This window comes from Pholcus phalangioides, unplaced genomic scaffold (assembly GCF_987345545.1).
Source record: "Pholcus phalangioides strain wild (caught in Gottingen) unplaced genomic scaffold, Ppha-v1.0 ptg000001l_1, whole genome shotgun sequence".
Taxonomy (NCBI): Eukaryota; Metazoa; Arthropoda; class Arachnida; order Araneae; family Pholcidae; genus Pholcus; species Pholcus phalangioides.
In genome coordinates, this window is record NW_028301594.1 from 29,473,176 (window position 1) to 29,489,996 (window position 16,821).

Consider the following 16,821-nt stretch of genomic DNA (forward strand, 5'->3'; position numbering starts at 1 on the left):
AAAAATTCCCTGTCCCCTTTGGTCTAGGCAACCCTTTTCTGTGTTGGCAGACATCTTAGGCATAAACTTATATCTGACCCATGGAACCGAGCTTCCCCCTTGCCACAACATACATATATTTGTACCATCTCCATATATAATATTTACAGAAATATGCCAATATTTTCTACAATATTTTATAATATACCTACTAATAGTTTCAAAGACTATTTTCCAAAAATTTTGGGTTCTCAAAATCCATTCTAGAATCGAACATGGAAAAATTTAGGTGCAGATGTAAGTTTTCTAGTCACCATGGTGATCTGGCACCTGTGGTTTGATGAGCTTTGCTGTGTATATATTATACCTATATTAAGGTCTTGTATACTCCAGGGCAGCCTAATATTTTATGCTACCTCCATCCATGCTACCAACTAATTTCAAAAGCAATAAAAAAAAAAAATTGGTATGATTTGACCACACATTTCTCTCTCTAAATAGAGCCTAATATATTTTTACACAAGTATTGATGTTGTTAGGATGCAGAATGAATTAAAGAGAGTCCATTATCCTAACCCCTTCAGATACAAGCTTTTGGCAACAAATTTGGAAATCCCTATTTGCAGCATTGGTAATAATTTAAAAAAAGAAAAAAAAAAAGAGTCATCATTCGTTCATGTTAGAAAAAAAAGGGGGGAAAGAAAGAGATAGGAAAAAAATATATTGAAGACAAAAACAGTGCAGTGGGGAACAGAGTACTCATTCACCCTTACCTTCCCCTACGTGTTCTTTTTTCTCTCTTATATACAGTATATGTATAGTAGAAAGAACATTATACATGAGGGGAAAAATCACTAAACACAGGAGTATAGAAAGAACGGGGGGGGGGGGACTTCCATTTAATGAATGAACACTGGAATGAATTTCTTCCACTTGCGTTTGGACGAGATATTTCATCCATGACCATGAAGAAGTTAAATAGGAATGTTTACTTAAAGATTACTTACTTACTCATGTTTACTTAAAGATTACTTACTTACTCATGTTTACTTAAAGATTACTTACTTACTCATGTTTACTTAAAGATTACTTACTTACTCATGTTTACTTAAAGATTACTTACTTACTCATGTTTACTTAAAGATTACTTACTTACTCATGTTTACTTAAAGATTACTTACTTACTCATGTTTACTTAAAGATTACTTACTTACTCATGTTTACTTAAAGATTACTTACTTACTCATGTTTACTTAAAGATTACTTACTTACTCATGTTTACTTAAAGATTACTTACTTACTCATGTTTACTTAAAGATTACTTACTTACTCATGTTTACTTAAAGATTACTTACTTACTCATGTTTACTTAAAGATTACTTACTTACTCATGTTTACTTAAAGATTACTTACTTACTCATGTTTACTTAAAGATTACTTACTTACTCATGTTTACTTAAAGATTACTTACTTACTCATGTTTACTTAAAGATTACTTACTTACTCATGTTTACTTAAAGATTACTTACTTACTCATGTTTACTTAAAGATTACTTACTTACTCATGTTTACTTAAAGATTACTTACTTACTCATGTTTACTTAAAGATTACTTACTTACTCATGTTTACTTAAAGATTACTTACTTACTCATGTTTACTTAAAGATTACTTACTTACTCATGTTTACTTAAAGATTACTTACTTACTCATGTTTACTTAAAGTTTTTTTTTTTTTATTATACAAGTAACTTTTCTGAATGAATAAAACTTGTAATCATAGGCACTGGAACCTGGGGGCTGAGGCAGTTTGAGCATTCCCCCCCCCCCAAATAAACTTTACAAAGGGGGCTGAGCTCCCTCAATGATTGTAGCATTGACATGGAGAAGCATGTAAGTCACAAATAAATCAAAAATTATTTTTTCCTGCGGCTAAGATAGTATGAACTCATGCCAATGACATAGTAAAGCTAGTTGCTAGAGGACATAGTTTAGTTTCTGAAGCTCTCCAAAGACAGGGTTAGCAATGAGTGTTTATGGCTTTGGCACAGAGACTGGATTGTTCTGTAAAATTTTATTTTTGCGACATGCTTTTCCATGTCAATGCTATAACTAACTATAATTAATGAATATATAATTCAATGCATCACTCTTTCTCTCCTGCATAAGGGCTTGAGCTGTGTATATAAAGGGCAACTTTCAGCCCCCTCAATGTTTTCATTTTGGCACCTCTACTCGTAACTTAACGTTAGGCTTGACAAATCAAAAAAAAGAAAATGTGCCAGCAAAATTTCAGTCACTAAGCATTTCTTCCCCAGAAAAAGTTATTCCAAAATAGTATATTCTTTGGCATGTCCAGGAGACTCGCAATCCTCTTTTTGTGCTAGCAGAGACGACATAATTTCTGACAATTTTGTGCTGTCCTTAGATTTCAATTATCATACATAAAAACTATTAGACTCCAATGTTTTTTAGCTGCCATGGCAACCTGGTGCCTGTCATTTGTCAAGCCCTGGTATATATATTTGGGAACTACTTTGCATTAAAAACATATTAATTTATAGCTTGATATAATAATATGAATACAAAGTACTGACTGAAAAAAATATATATACAATATAACTTGGAAATCATTAAAGTAGTAACACTTGATGATGAATCAAAATTCCACACACTTATTTCAGTGCAACTGAAAGACAAATAACACATGATATTCAATGAACTTCTAGTCTGAATTTGTGGAATCGTATTGATTACGTGGACTAGTTTGTTCTTTGTTGTCGAGACACAAATAAGATCGTGGTGAGATGCATCTACCTATCCACAGTGCGTTAAGTATGGAACGAAATAAACGTTCCCAAAACGTTTCTATCACGTGGGTATCTGACTGTAAAAAATCAAAATCTGCTGTTTCGATGTTGATTTGCTGATTACGACGGACATGCAGCATCACACCAGCAGCGATTATCAAAACGACTAGAACAGAACAGAATAGTGGAATGATGACTGTAGATAACTGACCTTGTTTCCGAACTGAAATAAAAATAAAAATAATTATTTAAAAGTAATCTCACAAAACAAATTTGAACCAAACATACATAAAAAAAAAAATTTACCATCAAAGACATGAACTTGGACATTCCTTTGCATCTCGTTCACAAAATTGTCGATGTGAATAGCTACTTCATAATCACCAGCTTGATGGAAATAATAGATGATCGGAAACATGCACTGATTTGTGACAACAGGGGAAAGGCAGGTGAGATTCCCTGAATCATCTTTACGATCCATCACTTTCCAACAATACTGATATGGACCACTATAGCATTTAAAAAAAAATAAATCAAATTTTCATTAATTCATTCCTTCTCGGTGAAAGAAGCAACATAAACAGAAAGAGAATACAGTGAAATGACCACTAACGGGACTGTGAAAATGTAGCCACTATTGGGAGGTGGCTGTTTCATTTCTGAAAAAAAAAAAAAACCCCACTAAAATTTGCGATCTATGTAACATTTAAAATTATATTCTGTAATTGATTATGATAACTATATAATTGATTATATTAGAATGTATGATTACATTGCTTCTGTAATATTATAATAATTGATTCATCGATAGGGCTGTAACTAGGGAGGATCAAGCCCTGGGCACCAGACTGATCAGATGAGAGGGAGTGCAAATTTCACCTTTTAAACTCTCCAACATTACAAGGGGGCGCCAAAATGTGTGCTTGCCCCCAGTGCTTGCAGTTCTGTAAATCTAAATCGATATACACCACTATTTTGGCATCCTAAAATTTAGGCCTGCAGTGCTGGTGATAGAACACAACAAAAATGAACTGGCGAGAAAAACTGACATGGACCAAGACAGTGTACCACAGCAACCCTTAAATAGTTATTTATTTCCACCCATGATCAACTGGACCACACATGCTCAACCCGATGTGAGGGCCAAATACGACCCTCTGCGTCATCTGATATGGCTCGTGATCTCAAACCTAATGATTTTGTAACAATGAAATAAGGGACACATTATCAGATAACGTCAGTGACCTGCACCCATATTTACAGTAAAGCTCACTTAAATGATCCACGGTGCATTTAAAGATCACTTATGTGGCCGGTGGCACAACTATAGATCACTTAAGTGGTCCCTTTTCCCTCTTCACTGCTTTCAATCTATCCATCTAGCATTTGTACCCAGGAAAAGAAAGAATACATAATTTTTCTCCCATAGAATTTTGAAGATCCGTTGGTACTCCTTTGAAAATCAGCTTGAAAATGATTTTTCCTCTCATAGCGACATACACTCTTTTTTTGATTCAAAATAGCACAACAAAGTTTTCCATATATCATAGCAAGTCTTTTGGAATTTTGACTCCATTCCCTGGACTCCCAGAAAACCCTTACATGTCCCAAAATTTGGACATGACTGAAACCCTCTCTTCCAACTTTTAGGGAAAAAATTATTCCCAAAGAATTCACTCATTAAAGTCCATACTCCCTATTTTTCCCCCAAAATGACTCCTCATGAATAAAGTAAATTGTTGCCATTGAGAAATGAAGAAAATTCATTTTTGCAGGGAAAGGAAATCTGCCAAACAGTCCATGCCAATTTGGCCTCTGTTGTGGGATCAGCCAGATGATTTACATCCTCACTAAATTACCATTTGTCAAGTTTGGCCTATATGCCCTGTTTTTTTGGCTCAGTAGTGATTTTTTGTTGGCATGATTTTGATTAAAGAGTAGTAATGACAGGCAATTTACTCCACTTTTTGGTGACACTTTGTGATGGCTAAAATCATATGTTTGTCCAAAGGAAAAAACTACAACTTTACTTTCATTGATGAAAAATCCCTTTCATATTTGTCTGTTTCAATTTTTTGTACAGACTTTGGATTCCGTAAAAAAATTTCTTTAATTATCATTCTTCAATGGCAGCATTTAAAGCTGGCAGCTATAATATATGAGTATGTCTATTCTGCGTGTGCGTGTGTGTGTATGTTCTCTATATGAATTTACAATTTCAAATCTATCGTCGCCACAAACTTTACAGATATACCAAATGGGACCCGACTTGTGAAGTCTCCGAATTGTCTTTTAATATTCAACTGCATAAATTCATTATAATATATCATTCATATATAGATGTTTTGAAATTAATTATGGGCTCTTAAAGTGCATTGAAGAACTTCCACAGCTTTAATTAATTTTTTGAAGCAAAAACAGGCAGATGGATAACTTGAAGTTAAAAAAAAAATCAAAATACTTAGCACCCACCAAATTGAAAAAAAAATAATAATTTCTACGTTCTTTAATCTAGATTTGTTTCCTTCATGAATGAGTTGCGCAGGAAGTCACCATATTGGTTAACTTGGACACGGTTTGTATGCCCCTCAAAGAAAGAGGAAGGTATCACATGATCCAAAAAGCCCCATTAAAGAAAACCTGGGCAGCGCTTGGTTATTATAGCTAGTGATAAATATTTTAGGATACACACATCCATATTCACATTTCTAATGTCCTTGCTAATAGGCTCAGAAATTTATAAATTATAAATATTACCACACTCACCTGCCATCACATGATACATTCATGTTGAACATGTCTCCATGTTGCAGATAGGTATTTCCTGTCAAGTTTATAGCACTAAATGGATCTACAAAATGGGGGGGGGGAACAATATTTATATTATACCTTTGCAAGCATCCTAAATAACATTTTCTATAATACACAAAAAGGTGAATCAATGTCAAGGTAAAAATTATGTAATTGAAAATTAACTAATTGAATAAAAAAGGATGCAGTCCCAGCAATTGCAGAGTACTCGCAGGCATGTCCAACCAGAGGTTAATATGCTAATCACATAAATTGGATAATAATTTTATGATTTACTCACGTCTAATAAAAACCATATGCCTAATGATAATCATAGGGTTTGCCCCTTTCAGTACTCTTTTGTTATAACCATACCACACATTTTGTCTTGTTACTTTCCACTCACCTTGTTTAAAAAAAAAAGAACAAATTTGTGGACGCATTTACACTAAAGAAAATATTTAACACTAAACAGGAAGCATAAATTCAAAGAAAATTTGCCAGGGAAAAGAAACGCCAAGCGGTATAATTATAATGGAAGAGTATTCTCCCACCCTTTCAATGGCAGAGGCTATAAATTATTTCTAAAAGCTTTGATAGAACTTCATCTGTCTATCAGTAGGAGGCTCTCTGAGCTCCTAAAATCTGCAAGCAACTCCTTTCAGCTTTCCAAATGGACACACTTCTCCGAACCATATTTCTATTGAAATAATAAACCAAGTTTAAAAAGGTTACTACCAAGTAGTCAATGCTTTTCTCTTTTTTTAACAAACTTCAATAAACTTGAAATATTAGTCTGTTAATGTGAAAGATGTTGAGAAATAGCATACTATTTGAGAGCAGAGGACTAGATCGTAAAAATGTGTCAGCTCCCAAATCGTGAATCAAGCAGTAACTGCAGTTTCGACTATTCTAAGACTTGAAACTTCCTGTGAGAAACTTTGATGCCTCCTCTCCAGAGAGGGGGCACCTCACAGTTTAATAACCTGTGGTGTGAATAACATAAGAGTACAGTTGGCCCTCAGTATTCACAGATTTTGTCTTTGCGGTTTACATATTCACAATCTCCTTTTTTGTTTATGGGAAAACACTGTTCCTATGTTTTTCCTGGTATCTGAATAAAATATGAATTATATGTGCTAATTTGATGGCTCTCCAGTCTTTTCTAGTGCTTCTGGAAATTTTTCTAAAAGACAAAATAAAGTGAAAATTTTGCTCTTCACAAAAACATTTGACACATATTGACTATGTATAACAAAACTAAATCAATTGCACATTGTTAAGGTGTCAATGAATTTACCACACCGGATGTCCTCTACATGCCTTATAGTTATACCACAACGTATCAGTCACTTAATCAGTATATGGTGCAAGCATTTAAGGCTCACTTTACAGGTTTATTAAAAATGTAGAAAACTTGGTAGATGAAGCTTTGCCAATATATACCAACATATTTAATTAAATGGAGAAGAAATAACAATGAGATGTTACTGAAATCATAACAGAGAATCACTCCACCAAAAATTTTCTGGTTTCAGTTATTCACAGATTTTCCGTAATCGCAGGGACTCTCAGAACGTGACCCTCGGGAATACTGAGGGCCCCAATTGTATTCTCTGTAAACAGAGGATTAAAATATAAAGTATTCTTCTACATTTGTTTTTATGGTGGAATTAAAATAAATTAAAACAAAGCACTATATTGAATTATTGATAAAATACATATTGTATATTACATTGGCATACTGATATGTTGCATAAAATGATTTATGTATGCAAAAAATTTACCTTTCACATTTATTTCTTCTCTAAAATATCGCCACTTGTACTTCACATCTTGTAATTCATGATTCTCATCATAAAGAGGTATCCTGACAACAATAGCTACATGAATGCCATAAACACCAGGCACTTTGAATACATGGGATGTGAAAGGAACAGACGAGATGAACTGCTCGTCTCCTATATTCCAAGAATAGGAAAATTCAGACACTTCAAGGATGTGCTCAGGAAAATGTATTTTGGTTGTCATGTTCACTGTTTCACCACTTGAAGCATATAACTGGTCATACTTGCGAGAGACTCCAGTAATGGTGAGGTTTCCAGGAATGTATTCTACAACATGGGGGAAAAATCATGAAATCATACATCAGATAAATTTATAATTCACTCATTGTGACTAATGACTAACTCTTCATACATGATAGCGCAGAAATATGGATTAAATGACTCATAATTCTTGCATCAACAGCTTGTTAGTTGAAAAACAAACTCAGGCAATAGCAAATATTATGGCTTTCAGCATAGCCAATCATATAATCATATTGCTTTTCCACAAAAAAATGGTCTTGAATATACAGTGATACATTGGCTAACGAATGTCACTGCTTACAAATTTTTTGGCTAACAAAGATTTTTTTGCATGATTTTTTTGCCTCAGCTAATGAACATTTTAGTTTATATGGATGCATGTGCTAGCATAAAATAGCTGTGCCATGAGCTGAATTTTAGCATTAATGTACAGAATTACTCTCACTTGATTCCGATTAATGCATGTCTGCCTCATAATCTTTTACCTACACTTCTCTTTCTGAAAGTTTTTGAATCATTTCATGTAGAATGAAAGATTCGGCTAATAGAATATGCATTTAAAAAAAGGAGTCTGTTTTGAGAGCATGCATTCTTTCATTGCAACTCTTAATATTAAACTGAACAGTCTGAACATTCCAGAAGCTTATCTTTTCTATGTACATGTATCAGACACAGAAATGAGCTGACCAAATCACAAATGGATGGCAACACCTATGAACTCGACTGATTAGTGTGAACACTAACTTTAATAGACTAAAGCTGGTGTTGGCTGTGTGTGTGTGTGCATACATTAGTGTAAAATAAAAATATCTTTAATATCTGTCATCTTTAAATTTTGGGCAGAACTTGAAATGAATCAAACAACTTTCTATAGAAACTATGGGAAATCATGTTTCGGCTTAAGAAGATTTCTGCTAATGAATGCAATTCTGGAACTAATCATTTTTGTTAGCCGAGGTATCGCTGTATTTTTTTGAGACTTGATAAATCCTTTTCATGCCATTTGATTAAAAAAAGATTTTATGCTATCATCTGACTTATTGCATATAGATACAGATGGAGCTCGACATAACAACACCCTATGTCCTGTCGAAAACTGACATTATATTGGGAGGGTCATTACATCAAAAGAAAAACCGCTTCTATGAGAACATTTGGGACCTATCCTAATGGTCATTGTAATGAAATTTGCTATAACATAGGGTTGTTATAATGAGCCGACTGTATATAGGTCCTAAATACTAGTTTTTTCAATTTTATTCGAAAAATATTTAATCATTTCATATTTGAGCCTAAAAATATCTTTTTATGACTATTTTGAAATGCTTCATAGCTTTTTTTGAATTGCTTTTTTTCAAATGAAACCAAATAAACTCGGAAGGTTCACATTTTATTAAAAAAATATTTAATTATTTTTGTTATATTATAGAAATTTTATGCAAACAAAGGGGTATTTAAAATTTAATGATTTTTTCATGCTTATGCCTTGTAATTATAGATGTATCATTATATTTCAGCGTATCTTCTTACAATCTTATCTTTCTTATTGAAACAGCTTCTGCCCCCTTTTATTTCACATCCTTTGGTACATTCGATAGAATTACCCGCCATGACTGCTGCCTGCTTCAACATTTTTGCGAAAATAATTTTGGTTATATATATAGTCCTCAGATCTACAAGACTATTAAATAGGGAACAGCTGTAACATGAAAAGATAGGTTCTATTCACCATATTCCTCAGCACTGGCTGGCATTTCCCAAAAATTGGGGGACACCACCTTTTGAATTTTAGACTGGTACATTCTCAGCATACTGGGAGAAGTCTGATTAGAATAATAAAATTCATTCAGAAGACAATTATCAATGTATATTAAATACTGAATATATATTCGAATTGGACTGAAATAATCGTTTTCGCAGAAGCCCACATGTTTTGTGCAGGAATTTCATGATGACGATGAAACTTAAGCATTTACTTATTGATCTAATTTAATTATTGTCAACCTAATAAGAAATAGGCCTATACTGTACTATGATACTGGATTCTGCACATTCACACATTGAAGAAACATGCTGCCACTTTTGTTACTATAACACATTATGTTTGGCAGTACAATTCTTCAACTTAATATTCTCTGCTTATTCAAATCTTAAACTTATGATCAAAGAATACAAAAATACTTCACAGTCTACTAATTTTTCCATTTAGCTTATCAAATTTACAGGAACAAATATGCTTAATATCAGACATTTGCTATAAACCAACATTTACGGTTCCAAAACAAAAACTGTAATTCCGAAGAGCCACATGCCATTATGCCTGAAAAAAAAAGTTTTTTAACCAGTGTGTGCTACCAGCACTGACTTATGGAGCTGAAACATGGACAGAATCACTTGGATAAGGAACTACAAAAGGCATATGATATCATGGAAAGAATTAAACGTTTAAAATGGAAATGGGCTGGACATATTGCAAGAAGACAGGACAACAGATGGACCACAAGTATTCTAGATCGGTACCCCCATGGTGTTAAGTATCCGAGAAGGTGTTCCCACGCAAGATGGATTGATGAGGTCAGGAAAGTGGCTGCAGTCAACTGGATGGCTAAAGCATCAGAAAGGGCAGAATGGAAAAATTTAAAGGAGACCTTCATCCACCAGTGGATAGAAAATGGTTGTTGATGATGATGGTGCCAAAAACATGTTTAATTCAAACTATATCCAACATAGATCATGAAAAAAAGATACTGAAGGGATCCTATCCATTCATCACTAAAGATCTCAAAATGCAGAAAACATAAGATTCAAATTAGCCAATTCAATCGGTTCTTTGAGTGTAGGTATTTAATTTTTCAGAATCTGTGACTCGAATTACATGGCATTCTGAAAAATACAGGTACTTCCAGCAAGCACGCTGACATGATCTGCTGATCTGATCATACTAATCTCCCTCGTTGTTTCCTGGTATGCTGGCTAATGTGGGGGAATCTGGTAATTTAATTCTCTCAAGTAATTTCTTTCTTGGACAGTTGGAATGGAAAGCTGCTGTGCCATTGTGTGTTCATAGGGACAAACTCGGATCACAAGGAAATGGGTTTGAACAGCATTGGTGGCCCAGCTGAAGTTGGTTTTCTGTGATTGGAGTTTGAATGTGAGCTGATCTCCAAGTTTAAAAAGTCTTGTCACAGAGAACAACAGACTTACAATGGTACAACTATTTAGCAGGGCCGTCTTAAGAGCACCATGGGCCCCCGGGCCAAGTGGTTTTTCTGAGGCCCTACCAAGTAAATTATAGAAAATTTCAACCAAATCTCATTTTTGCGAGGCCCCTTTTCTCTTGAGGCCCGGCTAGGCACATGCGTTAAGACGGCACTGCTATTTAGTCATTCGACATCTCACTCATAGTTTGAAAACTAGCCACTGTAGTGGTCATAGTGATGGACTCGCATCGCAAGGACCCAAGTTCGAACCCAACTGCTGCCACAGTGATGGTTGGCTGAAGTTGATTTTCTGTGGTTCCCAACTTTGAGGTGTGAACGTGAGAGCTGATCTCCCCTTTCAAAAATTCTTGCCACAGAGAGCAACAGGCCTACAAACAGTACAAATATTCAATCATTACACTTCCATAATATAGATGGCAGCACTGAAAAAACAACACAACACTGGATATGTGCCCAGACTGTTAGGTACACATACTTACACTTCTGGCACAATTCACTAGGTAGGAAATTTACCATGGCGATAGACCTGAATTGTGCTCGTGCTCGGGTTGAAAGAAAGTTTTAAAACTAGATGGCAGCACTAAACTTCATGCCCACCAGATAAGCACTCAGGCTATTAGGTACACTTCTGGTATAACTTATTCAGTAGTAACTCATTCATCATTAATTGCTTATGGCGATAGACAGAAGTTGTGCTCCATTTAAAAGAAAGAAAATTTAAATTGGATCTTGCATGTTGTATAGTTAATAAATCAGGGTTAGCAGGTTTTTGACACATGGCAGTTTTTGAAAGTTTAAACTGCGGTCAAAAACCCTCCGTCAAAAGCCTTTGTCAAAAACCCACCGTCAAAAGCCTTTGTCAAAAACTGTTAAAAACCTCAAATATTGCTTTTCGATATAAAAATTCCCATTGGAAATGCACACATTAATTGCATGTAATGTTTAAAGTGACTATGTTATACAAAGAATAAATAGTTAATATGATTCTAAAATAATTTTCTACTCTCGGCAGAATTATTTTGGACAATATATGTTTTTTTTTCTTATAAAATTTGAATAAAGCATAGCATAAAAACTGAAGGGAAAACTGTGGAACGATTTGACATTCTTTGATTCAAGATGATTCTTGACCTTCCAAAATTTCTCCAACTGCTTATATATGTTTGCATTGATATAAACCGTCTGCTGTCCTCTTTTTACAACAGATAAGTGTTTAAGAAAGTTTATTACATAATGTATGTAATGTTGATTTCTGTTATTATTAAATTATCTAGATAACCACTGATACTTAAAATGATACTCTTATTGCGCATAGCATTGAAATATATCTAGCGATCAAAATACTAAATTGTAGGACTAAAATGTCATTTAATTTGGCAATGCTAGCTCGTATATGTCAAACTTAGTTATTCTTACTTTTGCTCTATGATATGGTACATTTACTAGCATTTATAATGCAATGGTTTTGCACTTCAAGCTTTATTCAAACGTGCAAAACAAATGCTTTGGGTATCAAGTTTTGTCAGCTCTGCTTTGGTTGAAAATACTCTTAAAAGCTCTGTGAATTTATACACTCTGATCTAAGAAATTTTTAGGTGAAAATAAATGAGTTTAATTAGTGCATTAACAGATGCTGTGTGAGAATTTTTATATGGAATAAAACTTTGGGCGGATCAGAAAATTTAAAATATCAAAATAGATATTTTTCCTCAGTAATTATCATTCTGAATATAAAACCCTTTAATCTAAATAAAAGTAAGTGTTTTGTTATTTAACATATCTATCAAGTTAACAAAAACTATTTGACATCATTGACAGTAAGATTTTGATAGTTTTAATACCGAGTTGGTTTCTGAGGTTAAAAACCTAACCCTGATACCCTATCATACATATTTTGAATAAGCAGCTCTATTCCACTTAGAAAATTGAACACGGGTAATAAGTAGCTTAGATAAATAAACCATAAAATAATATTTTATATGTTCTAGGCTCTTATGTTGAAGAATTCAAAATTGAAAATTTTAATTAATATTTTGTTTTAATTATTGTAATAAATTAATGTTTAAAAATAAAACATTGTAATATGCAAAAAAGTAAGTTTTTCATCACGTTGTATACCTATTGTGTTCAAAACATTATCAAAAGGCATTCATTTAAGTTTTTGACAGTTTTCGACAGTTTTTGAAGGTTTAAACCAGTTCTTGATGCTTGTCATGTCAAAAACCCAACCCTGTAACAAATAACACATAAGAGAAAAGCGAACAATATTCTTACCAGTTACTGAAAATGATATGTTTGAGGAAGCCAATTCTATTTCATTGGGGTTCTTCATGAATGCTGTTATAGTCATGCAATATTGCCCAGCACTGTATGTGTTTTCTGGATAAATGAAAGAGACAGAAACATTTCCCGGGCCAGCCATTTTCAATTCATGCGGAGGATCTGCATCGTCTTCAAAACTGTAAGTATATATCTTATCATCGAGACCACAGGTGAAGTTCACTTGAAATGTGATAGGAACATCAAGTGTGACTGGTCCATCTTGACTGACCACCATCTCTGCACATTCTGTAAAATCTTAATCAAACACAAAGTTATTGATAAAAAATTTCAATTCACCAATAAATTTTGGAGAAAAAAAATAAAACTTAGATTGCACGAACAAGATTGCAGATAAAAATATAACATTATCTGTATTAACATTCATCAATGTGTTTCACAGAGACAAATCAAGATGCCATCTTATTACACAGCTAGTCAGATTTAAATGTGAATTTCACATATTTTTAGACACCATTGAAAAATGACTGATACTTTTAAGGTGGGTCTGCAATCTGCACTAAAAGTACTTGGGACACCAGGTTCATGCTCACTCAGGCTTTCGATGCGCTTTTTTTTCAATTGAGCTCGAACCAGTATATGATTTAAGATGAGTGACATAAGCCTTTTTAATGTACCATCAACAGTCAAATCCAATCCTTACAAACTCATTGCTTGTCTTATAATTTGCCATTCTGCCCATATAACACATCAGTTCAGCAAATTATTCTGAGGAAAAAATTGTTTGACCAATTCTGTCATTCATGAAGAACTGATATGGTAGGATTCTTATGAAACACTTGCGTTTAATAGATATATGACTTTCTTCAATTCGGTCTTTCATGAATTAAAATTATAAAAAGAGCCCTCCTTTGGTGGTGGAGCATCACAATCTAACCCAGCGCTTCTCGCCCTTTTGCCATCTGTTGCTCCCTTACTATGACAATGTTTATCAGCGACTCTCCAGGATAGTCTAAGAAAGAACCACTCCAAGGCATTGAATAGGCAATCATCAATGTTCGCAGATCACCATGATGGCCTTGACAAAGGTTGGTGATGCCTTTAGCAGAAACAACGTACAATTTGAGAATCGCTGATCTAACCCATTGTGTGACGATGAGTCATTGTCTGTTGAAACTTCAGAGATAATCACAGACATTTTTTCTCTCTGCTTCCTCGCAACCAGAGATTTCTTTTAAAAGCTGGAGGACTTTGTTGGATTCTCCTTTGTTGTCTCTTGATAATCTTCAGAGAAGCAAGTCTTGGCCATAATGTTTCCAATCATGTATGTTTCTGCCAGCCATTGACATTTTTCACCAATTTCTTTTTTTCATTTTTTGTGGAATGGAAAAGGACTCATTCTCATCTCCAGTGAGATATCGAAGCAACATTTTTTTATACATCTGTTTGATGTTTTGTAATGTCCCTTGCTCCATTCATTGAAGCAAAGACGTAACATTGGAAAACAAAAAAATAATTTTACTTTGCATTGTTTTGGTCATTGTTGAACGGAATTATCTGGTCTGTAACTCTTATCCCATCTGTAGAGATACTCACTATTATTACAGTTTTGAAAAAACCACATTCAAACACTAGAACTACTGGAGTGGTCTTTTTGACTGCTATTGCAAAAATTCTTGATACTGCTGTGAATGTTGATACATTTTTAGATTAAACTAAGTGCCAAAAAAACCAGGACTACCTGTTTTGAAATATTGTCATATGAGGGATGTTTAGGGAAACGGGGGGGGGGGGGGGTCCCAAACCACGCAAAAAAAATTTATGTTAATCTTTTTTGGAATTTACATTGCATATATTATTCATTGTTTTCAAAATTTCGCCACGACAATCAAGTGACATCCCCTCCATCTGATAAGGTAAAACATTGAAGGGTTACTAGGGCTGCCAGACTTTTCTTATATAAGGAATTTGATAAAACACGCAGTAGGAGGGTATGTGCATTGCTTTGTATGTTCATGAATTATTGAGAGCATGCTTCACAAAAAATTCTTGAAATATTGGGATCAAGTGATCTGAATCCTTAGGATTCTGCCACCTATGTCCCGCCCCCCTATCCCAGCTGGAGTAGTCAAGAGATTTTTTGTTTGAAGCTAATTCTTAATTTACTAGTAGAAAGAACGTGAGGCACTGTCACAATTGGCAAACAATTTTATAATTTCTGGTATATAATGATGTCAAAATAGTTGTTATATACATATAAAGGCATAGATTATTTGAATGAATTCTATCACGCTTTAGAAAAATTAGCCCATCTTTTTTTGAAACACCCTGTATGTTTGCTTACACCTGAAATGTAACAAAGCGCATGGGCGATTCTATACTGTAATAATTTCATTTCCTAAAAAATGCATTCATTGTGTATTTAAAACCTGGATAAAAAACAGAACTTCCAAGTGGGGGTCAAAATTATTACTCGACGCTAGTGTTTAAAGATAAACCTGAACAGGTCCTGCTCCCAATTAGTTCAGATTACCAGTGTTGTAGTGTGCTTAATTATATGTTTGACAGTGAATCTATTAATATAGGGTGTTTCAAAAAGAATCATCCGATTTAAAAAAATCATAACTATTCAGCTTTTAATTCGTTTTGTCAAATAATGTATAGGTAGAAAGAAGGGAATCTCGAGTTTCATGCAGTTGTCGACAGGTAGCGCTAACGCTCTTCCTTCGGCCGCTACTTCAGTGTTTGTCAAGATCCAAAACAGAAATAGTTTTGTGTCTTAAGCTTCGGGAAGTGCGAGTTCGTAACAACTGTTGATCATGCTTTTCGTCAACAATACCCTGGTATTGAACTCTGCTCAGAGCATTAGGTGATGGTATAAACAATTCTGAGACATGGGGTGTCTGTGTGTAAAGGGAAATCCCCTGGCCGTCCCTGCATGTCAGACGAAAACATGGAGTGCATCCAACAATTTCGCACGTAGTCCACAGAAATTTACTCGCAGTGGATGCAAACATGCTCGCAAAAGTTTGGGAAGAATTTGACTACCATATATATAGACTTATGTAATGCATCCCAAGGTGGACATATTGAGCACCTTTAATTTGGCTCGTAAAAAAAAAACGTTATGATTAGCCATGTTATATAAAATTAATCTTGGGTGTCTATATTCATATATTTCTTAATATACGCATTTCGAATCGGGCGATTCTTTTTGAAACACCCTATAATATAACTCAGTTCACAATGGTGAAGTAACACATGAAATTTTGTTTTTGCTTTCCTGCGCGAAAACTTTGAATAAAGCAAGAGTGAGTAAGCCCTCACCACTTTTGAAGTCATCCAAGCCGAGGGATGAATTAGTAACAAACAAGAACAACGTGCAGATATACTCGAATGACGCACTCTTTAAAGAAATCATTCCTACAGGTTCAGAATAAAAATCAAGCTCAATTGACTCAGCAAGCTGACACAATTAATTTCTCGAAATATCGATCTCATCCCCATCTTCGAATGAAACAAATTTGTTTCATCCACATTTACTCAGCTGCTCTTCTCCCATAATAATAACAATATTAAAAAAATAAAAAGCGTCTGCTTTTTTCTTTATTCCGCCTCTATTATGTCTAGTTGTTACTCGGTGGTCTTTTCGC

The 16,821-nt window shown here is 34.3% G+C and overlaps 1 protein-coding gene across 1 annotated transcript; it reads right to left on the bottom strand.

Moving 5' to 3' along the window:
• Positions 1–1,479: 1,479 nt before the first annotated feature.
• On the bottom strand, positions 1,480–16,792 carry LOC149090312 (uncharacterized). The gene is made up of 6 exons (XM_089234001.1): positions 16,496–16,792; positions 13,163–13,465; positions 7,365–7,691; positions 5,554–5,638; positions 3,094–3,296; positions 1,480–3,010 (listed from the first exon to the last, which is right to left on the bottom strand). The coding sequence occupies exons 1-6, from the start codon at positions 16,587–16,589 to the stop codon at positions 2,703–2,705; spliced, it is 1,320 nt and encodes a 439-aa protein (XP_089090127.1). The 5' UTR covers positions 16,590–16,792; the 3' UTR covers positions 1,480–2,702.
• Between the last annotated feature and the right edge of the window lie 29 nt (positions 16,793–16,821).

Coding starts and splice junctions, on each gene's coding strand:
- LOC149090312 (XM_089234001.1), bottom strand. CDS start 16,589: ATGATTTCTTTAAAGAGTGCGTCATTCGAGTATATCTGCACGTTGTTC. Junction 7,692..13,162: donor CATATCATTTTCAGTAACTG/GTAAGAATATTG, acceptor CCCATGTTGTAG/AATACATTCCTGGAAACCTC. Junction 5,639..7,364: donor AGAAGAAATAAATGTGAAAG/GTAAATTTTTTG, acceptor CCCATTTTGTAG/ATCCATTTAGTGCTATAAAC.